Raw genomic sequence first — 26,937 nt, forward strand, 5'->3', positions numbered from 1 at the left:
CTTCAGGTATTGATACCACACCACACCCACCACCAAAGCACCCATATCCTCCACTATAGTCCAGTGAGCGCTCTCTTTACTTTTTTTAAATTAAAAATATAGGGATTTTTCTTAGTATATGTGTGCTTTTGTGGCAAACATTTTTCCTTTGAGTTTTGTGGGAATTTTGTCAGCACGTTTTATAAACTGTTCTACCACAGAAGCAGTCATGGAAATTTTTTTTTTCAACTTTTTGGTGTCAAATAATTTTTCCAAATTTTTTTTCTGTAAACATACAATTCTTCTTTGAACTACCTGCCATTATGTTACAGTTGTGGATTTTTTACACAAGTCAAAATATGAAATCACAAATAATAAATATTGGTTATTTACCAATATTTTCCCACTCACAAGTAAAAAAAAAAGTGCATTTTAATATGATACCTGTTGACTTAAATGACCTATCTCTATGAGTGTCTGAGGTAGGGAAGGAGGGAGGGATTGAGTAAATTGGGTAAAAGTCATCAATTGTATGTTGACAGATGGAAACTAGGCTTTAGGTGACAAGTGCTTTGTAGTATATACAGATATTGATATATAAGTTGTACACCTGCAGCCTGTATAATGTAATAAACCAATGCTATTTTAAATAAAAAATACACTAGGGCTAAATATCACATTTGGCATGTTTCAAATGTCTCAAGCAAAATAGAATCAGAAAAATGCCTACAGTAAGAAATATTGCAAGAAAGCCTGCATCATTTCTTTGTACACAGAGACATTTAGTATGTAAATGTAAGAGTTGCTTAGTATGTGATAACAAACAGAACTAAATTCAAACTAATTCAGTTTTTCCTAAATTTGAAAAAGTTTAAAGCAATGTATTGAAAACAATGTTTCTCTACCCTTATGAGTCTGAAATTCAGAACAGACATTATTTAACCAGCATTCAAAGTTCAGGGATAAGATCTCTAATTTTATAATCACTGTTTGTGGAAGTAAACCTTTGTCCTCAATCTGTAAATTATTAAAATAAGTAAATAATGAGTTTCCAGATCTCTTCTTTACGCCTTCCTGCACAGGTGAAGATTTTGTTTTCTCATGTGCCTCCCCTCAGGTAGTTCTGAACTAGTGGTGCTGGTGTTTTTAGATTTGCAAACACACAGGGATCCAATGACTACCAGCAAGTATCTTTATGCAAATTATAGGCCAATTATCCCTGCCACATTCTCTGAAGTCAAAGTTCCTTCCGTATAGAGTGGAATTATTGCTTTAAAAGTTTTCTATGTGTTTATTCCCTTATTTTCTGTGTAATTCACTTTGATTTTTATCTCAACCTACTTATCTTGTCTAAGGCAGAAAATTTAGTCAATTCTAGGTGAAAATAGATTCAGTTGTTTGTCAGACATTTAATTTTTAAATTTAATCCTTTCAGGACATCTTTGCGTTCTTTTTTATTGGGTTGGGTTTTTAAACTTTAGAGACTTACACAATTGCCATTGTGGTGATGTGACAGAGTCCTGATTTTATCCAGGTCTTAGTTTGATCCTAAACTGGGCCTTTACTTTTTTTTTTTTTAAAGATTTATTTATTTTTTATTTATTTATACAAGCACTGGGTACAGTCAGAAGCACGGGAGGGTGAGAGAATTCACCAGAGCCAGAGCCGGGAGCAGAGCAGGCAGAAGGACTGAAGTACACTGCTGAGGGAAGCAGCGGGCGGCAGGAGAGGTCTGTGCGCCACGTGGGACCCTCCTCTGGTGGCCAGGTTGCAGCTGGGGATCAAACCGGCGCCTCAAAGGCTGCTGGCAGCTTCGCAACACAGCGCTCAACCGCTGCGCCACCGGGGAGGCCCTAGGCCTTTACTTTTTATTTAATTTATCCTGTCAGATTCTTGGCAAAAGCTAAGTATGATGTCGCTTCAAATGGCAACCTAGATAAAAAGTAACATTGTCTCTGCAATCTTCTCTGCTTCATAGCACTGCCATTCCCACATTTTTATCACTTCTTTTATGAAGATGGTCCACAAAAGACCTGTGATATGTCTTTCTTCATCCCACTTGTAAATGCACTTTCTCCCAGTTAACTTCCACACCATATGAAGATCCCAAAGAAACTTTCAGGGCCGTTCCTATACTCCGTAGGTTTCTCAGGAGGACACGTACGTCTCTATTATACCAAAGGACGCCTATTTCTTTGAGGATGCTGTAAGCTCTTTGGAAATCAGGCACAAATTTCTTCTATTCTTGGATCTCCACCAACACCCCAGCGTCAATCCCCCAAAACTTGATTCAGAAGGTCTGAGATAAGAGTAGGGTGGCCAACTCTCCTGATTTATCTGAGAATAAAAGGGTTCTAAGGATGCAATATTTTCAGTTTGAAAATACTACATCCTGAAGCTGGTGGCTCAAAAAGAGGAATATTCTCTACAGTGGGATTAACTTTTCACTTCCTCTCCAAAATCTCCTACTTCTGTTCAGAGAATTCTTTATCAAATAGCAGTTTGTTCAGATCACTCTCTCTCTCTCTCTTTTCTTTTTTAAGATTTATTTATTTATACAAGAACTGGAGTACAGACCAGAAGAGCGGGAGGCTGAGAGAATTCACCAGAGAGAGAACGGGGAGCGGATAAGGCAGACAGATCGAAGACAGCAGCGGGTGAGGCAGGAGAGGTCTGCCCCACCATGTGGGTATCTCCCTGGTGGGTCAGGAATTGAACCCGTGCTACAGAGGCTGCAGACAGCTTCACAGTGTGGCACTCAACCCACTGCGCCACTGGGGAGGTCCCACTTTTTCTCTTTAAAACCCTTTTTTCTATGTAAAATGTCTCGAGCTTAAAATGAATTTGACAACTATTTTTCTGCCTCTCGCCTAATGACTGATCAGAGATTTCCATGAATGCTTTGAACCAACAACTCTCCCACTCTTTGCCAAGGAACTCTCTCTATGTTTAGGTACTCCTGTGCTCAAGCAAGATTTAAGCTTCATTTCTTATTTGACCACAGCAAGGTCAGCCAGAGGTGAACGATGGGGTCGCTCTCTTTAAAAAAAAAGTAGTAATAAGGCAAAACTTGGATCCTATTAGATAATCTAGGATAGATTTGGATGAAGGTGTGTCCATAGACAGATATCAATAGGGCCCATCTACATGGTCATTGCATGCAACTGAAAGCCAGTTATATGACTAAAAGGGAGGACTTGTGAACCAAGAAAAGAAAATCGTACATTTTGCTGTGTTGGAGAAAGACTCCCTGTTCCTTGCCAAGGCTGTCTAAAGAAACTGGAGTCAGTGGAACAATAATTCTTGTTTATGGTAAAGAACCCTGAGGCTGAGAAGCAAAGTTCACAGGCCAAGCCCCTGTCATTTTCAAGTGGGAAAAAAGAAGGAGCAAAAGATAAAGGCTTGACAGTGCTCTCCCATCTATAGCAGTGTTTTTAGATAAGAGACTCAAATAATTTTTATTCTTTACATCTTCTCAAATAGCTCTGGCTATCTTGGCTATCCCTGTGTAAGATCATGATTAAAAAGAAGCTTTATTTAATGAAGGTGGAAACAAAAAGACAACATTGTTTTATTTCAGGATATCCATGAAAATCCTTTTCAGCAAAATAGGTAGAAAAATCCAGAAATTATAATTTATAAAGAATTTAAAGTTCTTCAGTTACAATGGATAAAGGGAAGAAGATACAGATTAGGAGAGTGTTTGGATATTGCTGGGGCACAAGTTTTTTAGTCATTAATATAATGGGCATGGGATTTTTGTGGCTCCCAAAGGAGTATTGTAGTATTCTAGCATGAATGTGGGGTTCTCTCTATGCATTTGGGCTGCCTGTGCATTATTGTTCCTCATGACCACTCTCTGCACAGCTGAGATAGGTATAACATTTCCATGTAGTAGAACTCACTACAGTTGTCTCAAGAGATGCTTTGGCAACTTGATGTCTTTCCTCCATCTCAGGACAACCTTGTTTCTGGGGCCAGGGATAGCTGCCAGTCAAGCCCTGCTCCTCACAGAGTACAGCAATCAGCCCTTTTATCCCAGCTGCTCTGCTCCAGAAATGCCAAAGAATGTCTGGCACTGGCCATATTGTGGTTTGTGGGAATTCTGAACGCTTATGGTGTAAAAGAGGTGAGTTGGCTTCAGATGGGCAGCACTGAGCTGAAATTGGCCATACTTGGCTTTATTTCTCTAAGTGGAGTGGTGTTGCTGGTAAAGGGGAGGACGGAGAACCTAGAAAGACTGCAGAATGCTTTTGATGCTGAGTTTCCATAATCTCTCAGATTATGGAAGATGATTTCCAAGGATATTTTGCATATTCAGGTGTAGGATGTTTTACATTTATAGCAGGTAATTAACAATCCATTGAGGGGGGGAGTCTGAAGCCATAACTTACTGCATGCACTATGAAATACATATCTTTTATTATATTTTGAGTTTTACTTTTTTTATTTTTAAAGATTTATTTATTATTTAAGCATACAAGAGCTGGGGTACAGGCCAGAGATGTGGGCGGAGGGGTGAGAGGATTCACCAGAGACAGAGTGGGGAACAGAACAGGCAGACTGACTGAGATACTCTGCTGACGGGACTAGCAGGTGAGAGAGGAGAGGTCTGCTTGGCCATTTGGGTTGCTCTCTGGCCGGGGATCGAACTCGTGCTGAAGAAATTGTGGATTGCTTCATAGTGCGGTGCTTAGACCCTTGTGCCACCAGGGAGTTTTACTTTAAATAAATGAGTCAATGTTTTTTCTCTATGACTTTCTAAATCAGATCAACATATGCCAGTCTTTTGTTTCTTACCTACTCTTACCCTCCATCCCATTTATTCCAAAGTGCTTACCTTATTGAACATTTTCTCTTTCTCAGTATTTTTTTTCTGGGGCCGCAGATATGGGGCCTCCATATTGATCTAGTTTCTTTTCTGTTAGTGCATGAATTCTGGGGTTGCAACACTATTCCTCTCTCATATGAAACTGAATCCAAGAATGACCTGCCCAATGCCAGTCTGTGATTGTGCTATGGGTGGGTGTGACTTAGGTTCTTAAATATTTTCAAGTGAAGAGAATCATAGATATCTTAGATTGCTCTGAGGCTGGAATTAGTACTTTTCAATGTCAGAATAATAGTTTTCTCTCTTTAGTCTCTCAGTCAGTCTCTTTCCTTCAACTCTAGCTGAATTCTTTCCCTCTTACCAACTCAAGGAAATTCCATTTATTTTATTTCATTTTTTAGGACTTAAACCTTTTAGCCAGTTCCTACCCTTGACATTTAAACATGAAGCAGATTCTTAACTCTTCAACAATTTTTTTCTTTAATCTTAAGACCTCTCCATGTATGGCCCCCGCATCCCCAGAATTGACCTACATTTATAAAATCATTTGATCAGCAAAGTTTTTTTTACACTATTTTTAAAGCTCTGTACCAATACCTTAATATGAGTAAACTGTGTCTTTACGCTAAATAGGCTTACAGTCTAGTAGAAACTGTGACATCTTTACCTCTCTGAACTTACTCCTCCCCTCCGCCCACCCTTATCTGCAAAATGACATTATGGTTTATAGTCACTGTAATTCTGTGCCTTATAAGCAAACGATGGCATGATGGTATTTTATAAGTAACTATAAGGGAACAATGTAGTTATTGTGGACATTCTATAGAAGATAATATCACTTTCTGTTGTGTTATCAACTGAAAAGGTAGTGATTTTAATTGATGAATCTAAAAAATTAGATTCAGTAGAAAAATATGAGTGAAGCTGTGGAGGAGACCAGAAGTGTGGAAACACATGTAAGACGTAGCAGATAACCTTGTGTGACTGTGAAATTGTTTCTATTTAATGGACCTTATAATAGACATGGTCACATGAAAAGTACATGAGGAGAGAAGAACAAAATAGCATAGTCCTGGAGACAGATGACTGGAGAATGTCAACTTTTAGGCTGTTGGTGGAATAAAAAGATCCAATGAAAAAAGCGACAGCAGGTTTAGAGAATTATAAAAGAAAATTTTCATATGATCCCTTCCCAAAAGATGTAATCAAGCAAGATGTGAAATGCTTCTAAAGTTGATGAGTATGAGGACTGTACAGAAGTCATCTTATGACTAAGTAAGAGGGCACTGGTGAATTTTGAGTGTGTGAGGAAAGTAGTTTGCCTTAAAAATGAGGTATTGAGAACAGAGTATTAGGAAAGATTACTCTTTGATGTGGCTTCTGATTAAGTGAAGTACTGCAATGTGAGAGGCTGGTTTAATGAACAAAACTTCGTTTTTCTTTTTCAGTCACCTTGTCTCTCTGTTTTAGGAGTAAGAGACATATCTCTGCTTGCTATGTGAGTCACTTTCAACCTGTCCCTTGCCAGAGATATTTCATTGTTAGATTATTTTTCTTTGCTGAAAATAGATTTACCAAATTTACTATCTAAAAATTATTACAGAACTCTTCACAAACACCTGGCAATAACCAATGCTGGAGGACTCTCAGCGTATGTTTGGATTGTTTATTTAATTAATAAACTTTAACTACAATAAAATTTGAAGTAATACTTTTACTTGTACAATTGAAATTTGTAGGCAGTTAATTTTGCATATTTGCATATTGTATCCTTTTTTTTTGTTTGTTTATTTAAGATCGAGGGTTAACTACCTGTTCAGATGTTATAACTTTACATTGTATTGCCCACCTCTTTTCTATACATCTGATACATAATAAGAATGGTAAAAGACCCAGATGAAAATATAGATAATACTAAAATTTACCCTTTTACTACTTCAAAAGCTTTAACTAATAATCATAGTCATTAATAACTTATTTAGTGCTAAGCACTTGATTAGGTTTTTATTCTCTCTATATTTTCCATTTCCCCTTATATGCAGGTAAGGAAATAGAAACCTTGAAAGTCAACACATTGTTCAAAAGCCTACGACAGCAAGTGACTCAAGCAGCATTTAACTGAGGGCTTTCTATATTCACCTACATTTCTTTATTCTCTAAGTGCTTAATTATATTAGCTATATAATTAAGTTATATTAGTGTATACTATGGTTATTGCATTCAACCCCTGGACAGATAAGGATGGAAGAAATTTGATTTTTGTCAAATGACAGCTATATATTAGTCACATAGCTTTGGCTTCAAGTAAACGAAACCCACACATTAGCTTAAATAATAAAAAAGGAACTTGCTGGAAGAATAACGTATTTAAATGAAGTCCTGAGCAAAAAATTTTCAAGAGTAATAGGAATTTGGAAATATCTAGCACAAGAGCTGGGGTACAGGGCCTCCCCTGGTGGCGCAGCAGTTGAGCACTGGGCTGTGAAGCTGCCCGCAGCCTCTGCAGCGCCGGTTCCATCCCCGGCGACGGTGAGGGTCCCGCGTGGCGCGACAGACCTCTCCTGCTGCCTGCTGCTCCCCTCAGTAGTGTATTTCGTCAGTCTGCCTGTTCTGCTCCCCGCTCTGGCTCTGGTGAATTCTCTCACCCTCCCGAGCTTCTGACTGTACCCAGTGCTTGTATAAATAAATAAATAAATCTTAAAAAAAAAAAAAAAGGGCTGGGGGCTACAGGCCAGAGATGTGGGGGGTGAGAGGATTCACCATAGACAGAGCGGGGAACAGAACAGACAGACTGACTGAAGCACACTGCTGAGGGGAGCCGCAGGCGAGACAGGAGAGGTCTGTAGGTTGCTTTTCCATGTGCCTTAGTCCCTGGCTGGCAGGGGATGGAACCCCTTCATAATGCAGTGCTTAACCCCATGCACCACTAAGGAGGCCCCACCTCTGTTTGTTTTTGCACTTAATATTGACATAAAAGGAATGTAAAATGCCTTTAAGGAGTGCAAATTTATGACTGACACTTTTACTCTTTTCATGTGTGCTGTGAGAATGTATAACTGCAATTTTACTAGTCAAGGAAAGTTTCCTTTCTTTCTTTTCTAGAAGCGATGGTTTTGCTGAAATTTTAAGTGAAAAGGTTAACCAGGCAAATGGGAAATGAAAGAGCCTTCTATATAAGAGAATGGTTCCAATGGCAATAGGGGATATTGCATTTTTGATGATGCAACAAAGACCAGAGAACCTATGACACAGATTGGCCAAGAGGATTATCATGTTGTCATGGTGATCTTACAGCACTTTATCGCTTTTCATATGCACATTTATCACAGTCACTATTACCTTCCATTTATATGAGTATTTAATTAATATATAGCTCTACTTCTTGACATCAAATTTCATGTCTGCATTTGTTCACCATTGTATCCCATTACCTAAACTCAGTATCTTTTCCGTAATAGATGAGACTGAAGACATAGTTAGGCTCCAAAACATATAGGGCTATGTGGACACGGCTTTCATTTCATTCTAATATCTTCAGAAATTTTGCTATTTATAGGCAAATTGAAGAAATTTCCCCTTTATTCATTTACCACTGGACTCAGAAAGGTTAGGTATGTAACTGTTGCCTGCTGTGGGTGTTTGTGTACATGTGTATGTCTGTGTCTTATAGCTAGGGATAGGGATAGGGAGAATTCAGTCCAATATTGATATAGGGAGAGATTTGAAACAGAAATTTGAAAATAATTGTTACCCATTGTGATTTTGCTCTTTTACGTCTTATAGGGGAGATGAAAGACCCCAGAAAGATAATTTCAAAATGCATATTTACTACATTACCTCTGGTGACTATCATTTTTTTTACTGGTTAACATTTCCTACCTGACTGTTCTGACACCCAAGGAAATTATCTCTCCAGGTTTGTACATAAATAACTAAGGCAATAATAACAGTGATAATGATAATAGTATAGTGACAGTTTTGGTCTTTTCAGTGCACTTAAATATTTATCAATGGGAACTGATGTTTGCTTTTCTTTATTATGTATATACATATATGCGTTGACATATGGATATAATTAGAGTCAACTTGTAATTTTTGAGTAACAGAGGAGCCAAAGAATATGGTTTGTCTTAGAAGTTTCATGTTTGGATATAGTAATGCATTTTCTGATAATGAGAAAAAGTATATATAATCTGATGGACGGTGCAGACTTGATTCAAATATCAGTACTCTTTTCATGATCTCATCTCACCAGAGTGACAATGTGTTATCAGTGCTTTTATCTATTTTAACTTTTGCAACATTGATTTTCCAGATGTTCTTCAATGTAACATAAACAATGATATACTTGAAATGCGGGATATTAATAGTAAAGAAAGAAGTGGATACTGGTCAATTAGTGCAAATAATGAATATGAGTATGTAATAGAATGCTGTTATTTTTTTAAATTAATTTATTTATTTTTACAAGCTCTGGGTACAGTCAGAAGCACGGGAGGGTGACAGAATTCACCAGAGCCAAAGTGGGGAGCAGAACAGTCAGAATGACGAAATACACTGCTGAGGGGAGCAGCGGGCGGGGAGCAGCGGGCGCGGCAGGAGAGGTCTGCCGCGCCATGTGGGACCCTCTCCGGTTGCCGGGGATCGAACTGGCGCTGCAGAGGCTGCCCAGCGCTCAACCGCTGCGCCACCATGGGAGGCCCTTAGAATGCTGTTATTTACCATAAACAACTCTAAAATTCATGGTGGCAAATGATCTGAAGCATACAAAAATTTTGATTAAAAAGGATTTTATGGCCCCAATTGTAGAATAAGGAAAAAAGGAGTAAAAATGCAAAAAATGATTTCAAAATGAGTGACAGATTCAAGGAATAAAAGGAAATTTGGAAGAAAACGAGGAACAGGAACCATGGGAGAGTAACAATTTCCTCAAACCAGCATTAAACTCTGAATCACCACCCACTTAGGTAAACCTATCAGCCAGTACTTTTTGAAAAAATCTCTTGTGAGCAACTGTTATTGTTTTGTTAAGTCTTTGAGGCACTGGAAGTAAATTTAAAGGAGGACACATTTTACATTAGCAAAAAATTAAAAATAACCTCAAAACACATTAATATGGAATTGGTAAATAATTTAATTTACAGTCATAAAATGGAATGATAAGAATTCTTTGGAATAATTATATGGATGAATGGCTATTAATTTGATCAACATAACTTAAAAATTAAAAAATGCAAGTCTAAGCATGCACACACACACACACACACAAAACCCCCTCACAGTTTCTTACATGTATATAGAAAATTTCTATAAGAATATCCAAAAAGATGTTATAGCTCTAGTTATATTTGGGGTGTGTTAAGAGGGATTGGCAAGGAAAAGAACATTTACTTTTTACTTTATATGTTTCAGTGCTATTTATTTTACCTTTTACCAAAAACATAATTTTTAAAAGAAATTAAAAGATATGAAGATAGGAATAGAAAAGGGAAAAATTGCTGGTGACATAAAGATTATGTGGTAGAGTTGAACTAGAATCTCTTCTAATTATAACCACCAGGGATCTAGAAAGCATGATGAGAAATCAAAGAAGGACTTTACCACCGGAAAGAACTATTTCTGAAATGTGTCTGCAATGGAAAATATATGGAGGTATAGGTGTCCATGATGAACAACCTATAATACCTTATTTGAAATGAATAATAAGTGAGACTGGAGATTTATTTTAAAAAAAAGCAACATTGTTATAGAACAGCAGAAAAAAAAGTGAAAATAGCTCATGAGGCTATTTGATGGGTTCAAAAATAAAGATCTTTAATAAGAATCACTGGTTCTACTTTAACTTTGTTACACTAAAAAAGTTTTACTATTTGTTACAAGCCAGTATGTTGATGTCCTAGAGTTCCTCTGGAAACCAGCCTTGGCACCAAAGTATAACCCTAGAGAACACATACCCTCAGGGATACCAGAGCTAGCTGTGCTTGATCTACCGAAAAGCTATCACTGATTTCTCTGTGTCTGAATGATCTATCCTAGTTTATATTTACATAATATGAATTGGACTCAGATTCCTATAATCAATGGATGCTTTTCCTTTTTGATGTCTCTTATATCTACTGATTTATGTTGAATTAGTGTTTATAAAATCTTATCTTGCAGTAAAAAATCAGAATATTCTCTAAAGAGAATATGGTAAATGGCAGAGTTTCTCCATTCCAGTAATGGATATTTTGGACCATGTATTTCTTTGTTGTAGAAGCCTGTCTTGTGCATCGTAGCATGTTCAGCAGCCCTTTTGTTATCTACCATTAGATGCCATGACAACTTGTCTCCCCAGTTGTGACATCCCCAAATGTCTCCAGACATTGCAAAATGACCCTTCAGGAGAAAAATTACACCCTGTTGAAAACCACTGGTTCATAATTTTTACAAGTGCCCAAACGTTATAAGAATTTTAACCTGTGCAGGGCCTTCCCGGTGGCACAACGGTTGAGCGCTGGGTTGCGAAGCTGCCCGCGGCCTCTGCGGCGCCGGTTCGATCCCCGGCTGCTCCCCGGCCACCGGAGGAGGGTCCCACATGGCGCGCAGACCTCTCCTGCCGCCCGCTGCTCCCCTCAGCAGTGTCCTTCGATCCTTCTGCCTGCTCTGCTCCCCGCTCTGGCTCTGGTGAATTCTCTCACCCTCCCGTGCTTCTGACTGTACCCAGTGCTTGTATAAACAAAAACCAAACAAACAAACAAATAAATAAATAAAATAAAATTAAATTAAAAAAAAAAAAAGAATTTTAACCTGTGCAAACTTCATTTTCTCCATCTACATATTCCATTTTTATTTTTGTTAAGTAGTTCAAATTGCACCATGACATGAAGCCTTATAAGTTTCATTCCTGTGTTAGAAACTTTGCATTGTGCTTTTTGACTCTGTAACTCTTAGGTGTCTATAAGCTAGCTTTGGAAAATTAGTATGCATTTAATCATCCATTCACCAAATCAGTTCATTTCACAACAACTGTTGAAACTTAAAATAGATCTGTCACTGAGTCAGTACTAGTTTTATAAAAATGAATCATCCTAGTCCTCAAGAAGTGAAGTTCCTGGTCTACTGGGGGAAGACCATGAAAACCACTTGTGATACAGTGTGATAGGAATAAAACGAATACATGTATATAGTGTTATGTAAGTGTAAAATCAGGAAATAAACAATGAAATGAAATGAAATTCAACTTTCTTGATTATGTTTAAAATTGCCTGCTTTCATTTTGAAATAATTTTTAAAGGCTATCATTAGTTTCTCTTTTAAATGCATCTCCTTTTGTGTGTTCCTATTTTTCTGTAGCTGCTGTGGCTACCACATGGTTTGCTGCAGTTACCCCTTCATTGACATGGTTTATTACTTTTGTAATTTCTGCCTCATTATTTAGCAACCTTCCTATTATTGTATTTGAATTATCAAGAGTGACTTTATGGCAGGACAAGAAGGCCAGCTATCTTTGTTATTTAATATGCTTAATATTCACTCTTCTCCATTTATATCTGTGCTACTACTAGAAAAGCAATGGATGATAATTTATCAGGTAATGATAAACTTGATAAATTATCTTTATTTTGTAAATTCTATTTGGTCTGTATTATCAATGATAGGGATACTGAAACTCAGATACTAGGAGCCTAATCTACCTAGACCCTGTAAGGTAAAAGTGAATTTTCTATTTTTTTTCTGTGTGATCTAAAAGATAGTGGATGGGGCCTCCCCTGGTGGTGCAGTGGTTGAGCGTTGGGCTGTGAAGCTGCCTGCAGCCTCTGCAGCGCTGGTTCGATCCCCGGCCACTGGCGAGGGTCCCACATGGCGTGACAGACCTCTCCTGCCGTGCCCACTGCTCCCCTCAGCAGTGTATTTCGTCAGTCTGCCTGTTCTGTTCCCCACTCTGGCTCTGGTGAATCCTCTCACCCTCCCGTGGTGCTTCTGACTGTACCCAGTGCTTGTATAAATAAATAAATAAATAAATAAATAAATAAATAAATAAATAAATAAATGAAAAAAAAATAAAAGATAGTGGATGTAACCATATTTGAAGACTATCTTCATACACTCAAAACATCTGTGAGAAGATCTTTTTACTAAAAAATATTGTGAAAATTATACATATAATCTGTCTTCATGTTAATTTTCCTTTTTACAGAGTAGATTTTGCACAGTGTAGCATCTTTTAGATTTTGTTAGGTTTACAGAGAGAAGGATAGTATTCTGAGGTGGTCAGGTGAATCATTATGAGTCTTTTGACAAAGATTACTTTGTTTACTTAGGTGGTTAGTTATCCATGCATGCCAAGATCTTCCACAAAAAGTCAGATTTAGCAAGTGGAAAACAGAAGAGACAATAATGCTGATGTGGGATCATGAGTAATAACCACTCCTGTCCTAAAATATCAACTTAATTTGATTACCTCAAAATTCCACCTTTTCAACTTTACTTACTTTTAAACTTACTTTCAGCCTGAATGGGAGGGACCTTTAATCATAGAAAAGGAAGTCATCAAAACCTTGGTAGCATAAAGGTACTCAAAGAGGTCCCTGCTGTGCTGAATATCACAACCATGCAGCAGTCTTGGTTGGCTAAACATCAGGTTAAAAGCTTTGCTTTTATTATCACATTTAATCTTTTTAGTAATGCAAAATATGGATACTACTGTAGCTCCATGTTACAGATGAGTAAACAGATTTAGAAAAGTTAAGTCACTTGCACAAGCTACACAGCATGGAACGAATAGAGGCAAGTTAAAATCTAAGCAGTCTCTTTGCAGTGTTTGCCTCTCACTAAGTACAGAGTATAAGAAAGGGTATTTGGGGCCTCCCTGGTGGCACAGGGGTTAAAGACACAGCACTATCAAGCTATCGCCAGCCATTGCCATACAAGTGCAGATCCCGGCCTGACCAGAGAGCAACCCACATGGCATAGCAGACCTCTCCTGTCTTGTCTGCTGTTCCCCTCAGTATATTTCAGTAAATTTGCCTGTTCGGCTTCTCAGTCTCCGGTGAATACTCTTACCACCCCCCACCCCCACCCCATACCTTTGGTCTACACCCCAGTTCTTGTATGCATAAATAAATAAATCTTTAAAAAAAAAAAGGACAGTAATAGAAAGAAAACAATGTTCCTTGAAATCTCCCTCTATCTTCTCTCACATTTCTCTTTCTACATTAGCTGCATTTTTCTGTAGAGTCCTGATTTTCTCAACCAACCTTATTTTAGCTTATGAGGCAACCCCTCCCTCTCCTCCACACTTCATTGCCTTTGGCATGTTGTTAAACATTGCTTAAACATAAACAATTACATGCTCAAGTTAGCACCATAGGTACATCAACACTCAATGTGGCAACAAGATTCTGGGGATTTAGGTCCTAAAAGTCATTTGCATTTTGCAGAGTCAGCATCAGAACTTCAGATTCTGGAAGCTTGGAAGTTATTTAAATTTTAAGTGAGAAAAATCACAGATTTGACTAATATTAGAATTAGAAGAAAATTTTAATGTCTATATCACCCTCACAAAGTAACTATGCTTGAATCCTCCCTCAGATAGGGGTTACACTACTTGGTTAAAGATTTTGGCCCTCTCATTGGACAACTGTCTTAAAATTTTTTTCTTGATATGAAGCTGAAATTTAATTTCTATGTATTAAGTAAATCTATTCTTCTTCCACATTATGTGCTTTCAGATATTTGGTAAAAACCGTGTTCAGGATTTGGATTCTTCTTTGTTCCAGATTTAAACCCCTCAAGTTTCAAAAGTTGCTGCTTTTGAAAACCTTGACCCCTCAACCCCTCATTGTGTTCTTTTTATGTAAAAAGTCCTAAAACATTTATGTTGTAAACAATGAGTTTTTCCAGATGTGGTCTGACCAGGACACAGAGGAGCAGAGCTCCCATGTCCCTTTTTCTAAATATTAACTTGTTTGCTGTTTTGGCATCAAAACACACTTATAAATAAGGCTGGGATATGTCTATTCTAAGACCATTGGCATACCTACTAGTCATATCTAACAGGTCAGCAAAATTTCTGAAGGAATCTTTTGTTTTACAATACACTAATAAGAAATTGATAGTAACAAAAGATTTTAAAGATTTGTCTTTCAATTTGTGGCAGGTCATCTGCTCAAGAGGGCTTGCAAACTGCATGTCTTACACTATGCATCTCTTCCATCTGAGTGCTCCTGAGCTCTCTTTATAATAAACTGGTGGACCTAAAAAGTAAAAAATAATAATAATAAAAAATTGTCTTTCAAAGGAAAATTTGCAATATACATTTTATAAAGTTTTTGTTTCATATTATTTTTGAAAATAAGGCCTTCCAGAATATTTATTTAGCAAGCTTCTGTTTTCCAATTCCTCTTGTACTCCTCTTGACCATCAGTGTTTTATCCTTCTGTCATATTTACTTTTAGAAGAGCGTGTTTTGAAATCATCTACTAAGAATTCCTTTGATAACATTAGGCAAGGGGCTTATTTGCTGTACTTTCTAAAGTGCAGTTAATTATACTTAGCTATTTAACCCAAGTGTACTGTGGAGCTTAATCAGTTCTCTACCACCTTACTTTGAAGTATACTGTGCACATAGGGCCTCAGAGATCATACTTCTGGTTTGCATCATGAAATCAAGGAAGCAGATGAGAAGCCACCTGAGAAGCCTGTACTTCTTCTCTATCCAAGCAGGTTTAGAATAGCTGTGAAAGGGCCTCTTAGTTTCTTAGGGCTGCTGTAACAAATTACCACACATAGTGGCTAAGAAAACCTAAAAATTATTCTCTTGTAGTTATGGAGGCTTGAAGTCCAAAATCAAGCTGTTGGCAGTATTGATTTCTCCTGGAGGCTCTGAGGGAGAGTTGTCCCATGCTGCTCACCTAGCTTGTAGTGGTAGTTGGCAATCCTTGGTCCTCCTTAGCTTGTACTGCATCCCTCTAATATCTACCTCTCTCTTCTCTCCTGTGTTGGTCTGTGTATCAAATCACCCTCTCCTTTCTCTTATAGAGAAACTAGTTACTGTACTTAGGGTCCACCTTAAATCTAGTAGGATTTCAACTTGAGATCCTTAAGCTAATTATATCTGCATAAACTCTTGTTCCAAATAAGGTCAAATTCTGAATTCCAGGCGAGGGACCTGGATTCTTTAGGGGGACCACAATTCAACCCATTAACCCAGATCTTACTTGTTATCAGATTCAGTTTCTTGTTTGTGTGGTGATCTCTTCCAGATACAGACACTGATTCATAAAGGTCACCCTGCTTTTGCTTTTCTCTGTGGGTGTCAACTCATCTGCATTCTAGAAATGTAACTAAAATATGCAATATGGAAAGATCTCGACCTCTACCCTAGGGTGTAGTATTGTGATCTTCCATATTAGTCATGTCTCCTGGAAGGAGGGCATCAGTATTTTAAAAGAAATCATGAGCTAGAGCTGAGAACCATAGCCAGGTCCTCTCCAGAGCTGAATTGTTATGATCCTGATCCTGATGGCAGGGCACCCAGCAGACAGAGAGACCTCTGGGAATTCTTGACAAATAAGAATCTCAATGTTACTATTTACACCTTGTTTTGTTGTCTTGGCTAATGACATAGTTGTGAAGGAAATAATTGTGCTTCAGTGGCTCTGTTTATGTCTTCCCATTAGGCCTAGAAGTTGGGCAGTGTGTCTCAGAAATGACTCCAATCCCAGTTACTGAAAACTGCAGCTTTGCTAAATTTCTTGCACATGAAGCCAGTAGGAAGGAAACAAAAGTCATTTTGTTTTAGTATCAGTCTTATGCCAGTAGATAAGACATGTTGAGCTGTTTCCCGGAATACAGCATATGTACGTATGCTCATTTAGAAGCATGAGAAACAAACCACCTAAATGAAGAAAAGTCACACAGAAATTTTGTAGGAAGCAAAATTTCAGGGATCATATTTCTCAAGGGATTTTATTACTTTAAGATGAGAGGAAAATTAAACTTTCTTGTATTTATTCATAAAAATAAATAAGATGCCACCTACACTGGTGAGAATGGCCCACATCACAAAAAACAGAGGATGTGGAGGAAAAGAAACCTTTGGACACTTTTAGTAGGAATGTAGACTGATCCATTCCCTCTGGAACATTGTGAAGATTTCTCAAAACATTAAAAAAAAAAACTACCATAAAATCCAGGTACTTATCCAAAGAATGCAAAAACACTAAGCAGAAAGCATATGTGCACTCCTATGTTCATTGTAGCACTATTTACATCAGCCAAGTTATAGAAACAACTGAGCAACAAGGACAGGTGAGTGGGTTAAACTGTGGTATCTATATGCAGTGGAATACTACTCAGCTATATTAAAAAAAGATGAAGTCTTGCCAATTGCAACAGCATGGTTGGGACCAGGGAAGACTATGTTAAGCAAAATAAGTGAGAAGGAGAAAGACAAGTACCAGATGATTTCCCTCATATGTGGGATATAAACAAAGAAAGCAAAGAAACAGATAAAACTAAACCAAAACAAACCCTAGAAATCAGACTGCAGAATTGTGGCTACTAGTGGGGGCTGGGGAGAAGTGGGTGAAGAGGCCCATGGGGCTATGGTGGAGGATAATTAGTAATTTGATGGTGGGTGTGGTGTGGTACCATATATCTGAAGAGGTGTGAACCTGTACACCTAAGTCATATATGGTATAGTAAATCAATGTCACACCAATAAAAAAATAATACAATTTAAACTAAAGCAAGCATTTTCTTAGGTCCTTGCCAGGTATAACTAATGATAAGTTCATGCATTTTGAAGCTGCATTGCTAAATGCAATGTGAAAAGAACTTGATTTTGTTCTTTCAATATAATTTGAGCAACTATCTTGTTCTTTCATATTATTTATTATTAATATAGGAAATTAAGTTAATATTTATTTAATGACTGTTTTAATGAGCACTTCTTTTCATTTCTGCAAAGCCAATAAGGATCTTTCTAATCTCTCCATTTATTTCTATTTTTGTGATATAGCATTGATTGGACAGCCCTCATTTTCATTTGTATTGCTTATATATAATCTTTCTTTAAAAATTGTGTTTTCTTAAATAAATATTTTGGAAAAGTAATATATCTTTGTAATTAGAGACCCAGATATGGATGTGTCTGTATCAAAATAAATAAGGACTTGGGAAGTTTTCTATCAGAGGTAAAATCATGTGTATAAATCTATAGTTCTGTTTCTATAAAATTAGATATCTATTTCTCTAATTTTATACATATATTCTTATTTTAAGCAACTAGGATCACGGTATTTATAATACTTTTAACTATTTTCTGATCCAATTGACATAATGTAGACATAATGTTTTTTCTCATTTAACAATGTACTTTGGAAATCTTTCCATGTCCTTCTACCCCACTATGTTTTATTCTTTTTAGTGATTATTATTTCCTTTTTTTATCATTTCTTTCCATGAAACATATTAATGGTTCCTTTTTTTGAGAGACAGATTTGTTGAAATGATGGTACTCAAAGTATTCATTTTGAGTTATTGTACTTTACTCTTCCTGCTAACATGCAGGTGTCTTTTTCCTCTAGTTAGCTATAATAACTGAATTGTCTGAATTTATCAAACTAATAGTTTATATACTTTGGTTTTTTTTTTGTTTATTGGTAAGGATGACTATTAGATAGACGTGTGTGTTTGTGTGTGTGTGTGTGTATTTCCTGTGCAAGATTTCCTGCAAGTTTGTGGCTTTTTGTTTAATGTTGCTTTCATTTCATTGTTTGAAAAGTCTTTTCTTTATCGGCATTGCATATATTAACTTTCTAATATTGTATGGTTTTGTTTTTAGATCCTTTCTCTTTCATTTATATAAAATTTATTTTTGTGCACATTTGGAAAAAAGACTTCAAATTTATTTTCCTTTTTTTTTTGACATAAAGTCAATTACCAACCTGATTTTTTAATCATCTTTATTCTACACTAAATGTATAGATTTCTGAATGATCTGTTCTATTGAACCATATGCCTATTTTGCTCTAATATGTAGTTCTTGAAATTTTCAGTTACTGTCCTGGGTTGAATAGTGTTTCTCTAACATTCATGTCCTTTCCTGAACCTCAGAATGTGAACTTATTTGGAAATAAGGTCTTTACAGATGTACTTAAGTAAGACAGTGTGGGATAGAGTAGGCTCTTTGTTCATTATGATGTGTGTCCTCATAAGAAGAGTGGAGACACAAAGAAGGAAGATGATGTTGATGACACGGAGAGAATGACATGTGACTACAGAGGGTGAGATTGGAGTGATGCTTTAACAAGCCAGGAAATACCCAGATGGCCAGGGACCACCAGAAGGTAAGAAAGAGAGTATCTTCCAAGAGGACATGCACAATTGGTATTTTTTTTAAAAGATTTATTTTATTTATGTATACAAGAACTGGGGTACAGGCTAAAGGTGTGGGGAGTGAGAGGACTCACCAGAGACAGAATGGGAAATAGAACAGGTGGATTAACTGAAATACAGTGCTGAGGGGAGCAGCGGGCCAGACAGGAGGGGTCTGCTGTGCCATGTGGGTAGCTACCTGGTCAGCCTGTGCTGCAGAGGCTGTGTATAGATTCACAGTGCTGTGCTTAACCCCTTGAGCTACCAGAAAGGCCCCCAATTGGAATTTTAATTTAGGATGTCTAGTCTCTAGACTAGAGAGACTCGTGAGAAAATAAAATTTTGTTTTAAGTCATCCAGTGTGTGGTATTTTGTCACAGTACCTTGTTTGTCTCTTGCATTTCTCTCTCTCTCTCTTTTGGTTAATGCTTTTGTTTTAATAGGGCATGCTTTTTTGTAACTCCATGAATGAGGAATAACAGGAGGCAAATTTTGTGAGATATTGTGTGTATAAAAATGTCTATTTTATTTGTTCATATGAGTGATAGCTTGTGTGTTGTAGAATTCTCTGAAAATAATTTTCCTTCAGAATTTTGAAGGTGTTTCTACATTGAATTCTTTTAAAAAAATTTATTAAGCTATTGTTGGATTACAACACTATATAGTTCAGAAGTATAGGATCCCACTTCTTCAGGTGTTTGCTACCACTATCTTCAAAGCTGCTGTAGAAAAATTAAAAATCATTCTGACTTAAAAAATTAATTTCCTTGTCTAATTTCTCTGGCTAAACCTCCTAGTACATATCTATATAATCTTGAAAAGTTTTTGTTTAATTTTTTGGACTCCAATATTTTGAAATTTAATAGTAATGCATCTTTACATGACTCTCCTCCCCCCACCTATTATATTGGACCTTCAGTGAGCGCTTTCAAAATGGAAAATAATCTTTAATGGTTTGGGGAGATTTTCTTGAATCATTTCATTGATAAATTCTGCTTTTTTTATTTCTGTTGTACTCTTTTTTTGGAATTATTATTTTGTGGTGTTGGAACTCCTGGGCTAGTTTCTGATGTTTAATCTTTATCCTCCTATTTTTAACCTGCCCTCCCTACTTCCCCCATTCCTTCCTTCCTTTCTCTCCTTTTTTTGGATTTTGCCATATAAAATCTGATGCTTGAAGATATGCTGGTCATCCTATGACCCTGAGATGAAAATCAGGAGAAGCATAGAGAACAGACAGACCATTACATTGAAAACTTAACAAACCTTGAAACTACATATCTCAAGATTTTTTATTGTGTGCCTTCACTGAAGATGCTTAAAATTTTAAGAACTTCTGCCCAGTTCTACTTTATGCCAAAAATAGTTTTATTGGTAAAAGTGGTAAATCGTAGGGTCTTTACTGGTCACTAAGTCGTGAGAGATGCTAATAAATCTCTTTAAACCTGTTTTATCATTTACAAATTGGAGCCAATAACTTCCAGCTAGGTGTTTTTAGTGAGAATAAAATGAGATAATATGCTAAAAATGAGTAACTCGCACATGATGAATTCTAAATAATAATAGTTAATATTATTTAAAATTAATTAATAGTTCTATCTTCTTTCATTTAATTACTGTCTTAATAACTCATGATTTGGCTTACTAAAATTATGTAAATGGGAGACAGGCATAATATACAATTATGGATGGCTTAGCACTTAACTATAAGGATATGATCTAAGAAATGCATAGTTAGGCAATTTCCTCATTGTATAAACCTGATGGAGTGTAATTACACCAATCTGGAGAGAGCAATTTCACAGACTTAGATGGCAAAGCATGTTATACACCTAGGATATAGGGTTTAGCCTATTGAGAACACCATACTATTTGCTGTCCTTCATTGACCAATATGTTTTTAAGGGTCACATGACTGTATATATTTTTCATGAATAGTGCATGGCACTATAAATTACAATAAAGTTTATAAAACAAGTAAAGAGAGTAGCTATGCAATACATTTTTATTAATAATCAAAAATATTCAATAACTAAAAGAATAAATGTGTAAGTGAACTAACGAATATCAATAGTTTCAATTTGTGTAAAGACCTGTGGAAGGAAGTGACTTGGTTACTCTAAATTGGTTTGAAGATAGAATAACATGTATTCAAATAAATTCTATGAAAAATCTAGTATAACTCTCTAGAAAATTTAAGACAGCACAAGTGGCAAAATATGAGTTTACCTTAGAACATTGTGTCCTCCCACCTACTACTGACAAAGTAGCTCATTGCATTGTGGGAAATTATCCTGGAGCTCCTCATGGGAACTCAGTTTGAATTGTGTTAAGGACAGATTTTTATCTCTCACTTTAGCTGGGATTTTATCTGAGCATCTTACAGGATTATGTAGCATCAAATTCCAATTTATGTAATACACGTTTAACATTTTGTAATAAATAGAACTCATTAAAACAAATGGAATGCACCAAAGCTGTTTCTACAGAACAAGGTGTTCCTCATAAAAGCCTGTGGCCTCTAATTCTCTTCTCTTTCTGAACGGATGGGTTCATTCTGGGCACCAAAGAGAATTCCAACTCAAATTTCATCATCTTTTGGTTCTAATCTTATTACAACAGTTTGTATTTTTAAAATAAATACATAAAGTTGAAAGATAATGTTATTTTCTTTTGCTCACAGGAAACACACATTGTATTTTTCACTGACAAATTCTGGCTCACAAAACTGTTGATGTCACATCTGAACTCAAAGCCCATTCTTGTTTCGGAATTTTTTGAAAAACTGATTGCAAATTCTTCAGAAATATAATATAAAAAGCAAGAGCTCAAAACTTCATGATGTTTTTGAAGCTGGTTCAACAGAATCCAAGTTACCTCAGGTCAATATAAAGGAAATGACTTAAACCAATGATTAAATTTGTGTGAAGGCCTGTGGAAGGAAGTTAATGATTAATATCTAAATATTTTATGAGTCAAAAGGTTGAATCCAGGATACATAATTTTGAAAAGCCAAAGTCACATAAGAATTAATGCTGTAGTTTCTTTGGTTGCTGGTCTGGAAAGCAGAAGTTACGAGCAGTTGAGGCAGAAAAGTTACTAATGGGACAATACCATATGTTTTCTTCATTTTATATGTGAGTTGAACAATGGCCCTGTTGAGTCTCAAGGGATTAGTAATCTTCCCCAGTCAATGGAAGTTTCAGTTTATGCTCTGATAAGAACAAATGTTCATTCACTATCTTATGAATTAGTAATGGCAGAAGAAAAGGGTGGCTGACTTAAGTAGAACATGCCTACATTGAGAAAATTTTATCTTTGGCAAAACTAATAAAATAGGGCTTAAACTCCAGTGTAAAAGATGATGCCATCAAAGAGTCTCTAAATTAGGGTTTACAAAATGTCTGAGCATGACAATTATCTTGCTCTATACTGGATATAGAGATTCTGTTAGCAGGTTCACACTCATGATGGAGGTGTGTTAGACAATACCTCTTCCTTTCTGGGATTGCTGTGAGGCTTAAATGAAATTATACATATAAATTGTTGAGCCTACAGTAAGGATTCAGAATTTGTTATTATCATTATTATGTGTGTGAAATAGCTATCTACAGAGGCAATTATTTCAATTATCTTATATGCTACTCTAAATCAGGCAACTATGAAATGAGCAAGTCAGTCTTCAAGCTCAGACATCCATGTTTTACTAATTTTTTTAACAAGAGAGAATGGGTGCAAGAATTTCTGACATTTCAGAATAGAATTGCCTTTCATTCAAAATTATCAAGGCTCCTTTAAAAGCAATAGAAAATGTTTAGCAAAATTGAAAATGATAATGATGATTATTAGAATTGAAGCCCATTGCCAAATAGCATGCCTGGACGGGTGTAGAGTTACCTGCCACAAAACCTAGTCTACCTCAAATTCTCTCCTTTCCCCATTATATCTTGCTGTCTTTATATTGCTTTCTTAAAATAGTTTCAACAAGGGTTATAGCTGGCTACTTGAAAAAAAGTTGAGTATATTAAATAACACAGTTTATAAGCCTATTCTTTTCAAACTTTGATGGGATACATATTAAAATACAGCAAACCAGAAAGAAAACGAAATCTTTCAGAACTACTCAGAAGGGCAAAGGAAAATATGAACACTTCTTCAGAAACAGAAATATAATTAGCATATTATAAAGACAAAAGCAGTCTGGTCCCAAGTTCTGTGATATTATATTTTCTGTAAGGTGTCCAAATATAACACCGTAGAGGATTCATTTATAATTTATATTTTCTCCTTACCTTAGGAATGACTGTTTTTCTTGACTTGCTTTCTTTGTGGTAAAAAAAAAAAATTCGAAATGCTTGAGTGTCTTATAAATGTTATTTATCTGATGGAGAGGATAAAATATCAACTTGGCCCAAAATTTTATGTGGGTTGATCCAATCTCCATGGAGCAATTTTTTCAATATGGTACAAAATTGTTGCTTCACCATACCCTAATATTTCCATTTCCTAATATTTCCAACTGCTTGCACTGTTACACTTGAACCATTTAGTGGTATTTCAAACTCAGCATGTACAGAATTGAACATCTTCCCTACCAAATCTATCCTTTTACATCTCAATAAGTGGCATCAGTAACTTCCCATAAATGTAGGCTGGTTCTTAAGAAACATCTTTGTACCTTCTCCCTCACTCCTCCATATTCAACCAGCTACCTAAACCCTGTGATTTCTATCTTGACAGTGTTTTTCACATTGCTCCTCTCCTTTCCATTGCTGCATCTACTTTCCTACTCCTTAACTTTGACCCACGAAATATGGAGTGGGTCCATATAACACCAACAAGCAGTTCTTTTTTTTTTTCTAGCACTTGCTACAATATCCCTCCTATGGTAGCACAGAAAGATATTTGGTCTTTGTACACTGTTCCTTGCACAGTTACTAAAATTCTTGGAATTTCATCAGTGTAGGATGGAAGTATTATAGGGCAGGGAGAGAGGCACCCCAGACCCCACAAACCTGCCTGCTGTGAATAGGTTCTGCCATCCACTGCATCAACACAAAACATATGAGACTTTAATGGGAAGGAACTTGAATACGTAGGAAACAATACAGGAAAGGCAAAGAATATAGTTTCTAAATCAAGCACTCAAAGTTACCCATCCTCTTGTGGGTAAAAGTCCACCCAAGCAGGACTGGCCCAGAACAAGGCCCTAAAGCCTGTCACAAGTCTAAAGCATCTTCCAGTGGGGACCCACAGAAAAGGATCAGAAACAAACAGGCAAGTCTGGAAGGAAAAGAATAAAATCAAAATCAAGATAAAAACCGCCATTGTCACCTCGCCACAGGTCTCTCACCCACATCTGTGTCACCCAGTCCACAACCAAAAGGCAAGTGTAGATTCTTCATGTGTCTCTTGGCTCCATGTGCCTCCTCCAGGTCTCCTTTTGGCTCCATCCTGCTTCCTTCCTTCCTCACTCTCCCCTACAGCTTCTTTTCCCCCTGCTCAGCTCCACCCTCCTTTTGGGTGGGGCAGGAAACCTGGAACCTCCCCTTTTCCTGCGGACCACCCTGTTACTGAAGGACCTTCTTTTTTCTAAGAAGGTAACTCTTCGGGTCCCTAGATGATAGGATAGGGTCTGGTCACCAGAAAAACCAAGACATGTTTAGAAGTTTAGAACTTTTAGCCCCACTCTCTCAACCCCTGGGGAAGTTAGAGGGGCTGAAGATTGAATTCAAGGTACCAGTAGTCAATGACTTAGTGAAACTTCTGTAAAAACCTTAAAAGATTGGATTCAGAGAACTTCCAAGTTGCCAAATGTAGCCATATGTCAGGAGGGTGGTACACCCCATTCCAGGGGACAGAAGTTCTGACGCTCAAGACCCTCCTAAGGTCTTACCATAAACAGGAATCATTCACATTGATATAAGTTTTCTACAACTTATCTTGACAGAATTGCAAAAAACCTAGTCAACCAGAGTCAAAGATCACACCATATAAATTTATAATCCTTAAAAAACCAAAATACAAATGCATGACCACAAAAAAAAAATCATAATCCCTAGAGGATCTTCCTGCTCACACTCAGGACTCCACTGGAAGGGCACCCAGTAATTGCTACTGCTCACTGCCTTTTACCTCATAATGTCCATGTTCATTTTCAGGTACCACTGCCTTGTGAATATCATATCAGTAAACTATATATCACTGAATAAATATTATTACTGCTATGTAGAAAATATAAGACAAATTAGAAATCTAAAAAACACCCCCAATTAGATAACTCCTAGGAGTATATTTATTATATTGCCTACTAAATTAAGACCATACTTTGAGTTACAAACTAAACTTGAAGCTTATCAGACTTTTAACTTTAAAGCAATTTTTAGTAGCATAATTTGAAAATTCTTTTCGTTCCTGGGAGTATTTAAACCCAGATCATCTGGTTTATGATGACCAATGAAAATTAACACCAATTTTAGGGGGTAAAATTAATCAAACTCTGGCATTTTTAAAATATCTTATTTTGATTGCCATGACCTCAAGCAAGTATGAACCATAGTTCTCCCAAATGGTTCAGTAAATAAACTAATCTAACTATATAAATCTTCTCAAAAATATTTGACCATAGAAATCCCATTACTTGTGCTTCTTATTAAAACAAATCATGCAGACTTTGAAAACCTTCACATAAAGTAATAAATTTTAAAAAATTGATCTTATACAATGAAAAAGGGACTAAGATGATTCTTTCCATTAAAGGAATATTTATATGCCTGCTATTTGCCTGGGAAAAACTTCAGGACTTCAAATGTGTTGTAAGGGTGGAAACAGGAAATAATCTGACAAATAGGAAACCATAATCTAATAGCCAATTCCACATGATTAATCCTCTACAGGGTGTTGCTTTCCTGGTAACTGCAGAAAATGTCATAAGTCAGTGTAGAATTTATGTGATATGGTTTCAGTTGAGATTAAAGGCAGAGCTTCTGAAGAAATCAGTTCAGCATTGCACCTTGCATGTAGGATCAAAATTAGCTTCAGCAAAAATTACTTCATCAGCTTCATTAATTCATTACCAGAGAATTTAAGGTTGTTGGCTTCAAATTGAATATGAAAACACAAATTAATTGATTTAAGGTTTAAGAAACTTTTCACAATTGACTTCCTGCCAGATTGTTGATGGATGTGCAGAGCATTCATCTGTGCAACCTGGTTCGCATTTCCTTGATTGTTACAAATGATGGCATTTCACCAATCTATCTGACTATTTTATTTTAATGGCTGGAGAACTTTCAGAAGACCAGAGGCCACATGTAACAATGACTTTGTAGCTGTTTCTGACTGCTGTTGGTGTTGGGGCTAAACTCCAGCTGCAGGGCCTATTGATGAGAAAGAGGAATCCTGGGGCTATTATTGCAGCCACCTAATTCATTTCCAAAGAGCAAACTGAGGCCTCCTGCAGGGTCCTTGGAACAGTAGTTTCTTCTTTTCTCCTGGGGACAGTTTCCAGACCCAAATTGGATGCCCGAAACCACTAATACTTACCTAACCCTCCATATACCATTTTTTCTACGCATACATACCTCTGATAGTTTAATTTATAAATTAAAAACAGTAAGATATCAACAATAATAACTAATAAGATAGAACAGTTGTAACGATATAAGTTATGTAAGTATGAGCGGTCTTAAAATTTTTTTTTGTCTGTAATATTTTCAGACAGTTTCATCATGGGTAATCAAGAACATGGAAACTGTGGCTAA

At 36.6% G+C, this 26,937-nt stretch overlaps 1 protein-coding gene across 1 annotated transcript; it reads left to right on the forward strand.

Moving 5' to 3' along the window:
• Positions 1-3,645: 3,645 nt before the first annotated feature.
• Positions 3,646-26,937, forward strand: SLC7A13 (solute carrier family 7 member 13; the record flags this gene model as incomplete). Its single annotated transcript, XM_084230545.1, is given in 8 exon segments — positions 3,646-3,727; positions 3,730-3,761; positions 3,765-4,044; positions 4,047-4,247; positions 4,250-4,327; positions 8,594-8,664; positions 8,666-8,726; positions 26,894-26,937. Coding segments are annotated over 8 exon segments (849 nt in total).

This window comes from Talpa europaea (genome assembly GCF_964194135.1).
Source record: "Talpa europaea genome assembly, chromosome: 3".
In the NCBI taxonomy this organism is placed as follows: Eukaryota; Metazoa; Chordata; class Mammalia; order Eulipotyphla; family Talpidae; genus Talpa; species Talpa europaea.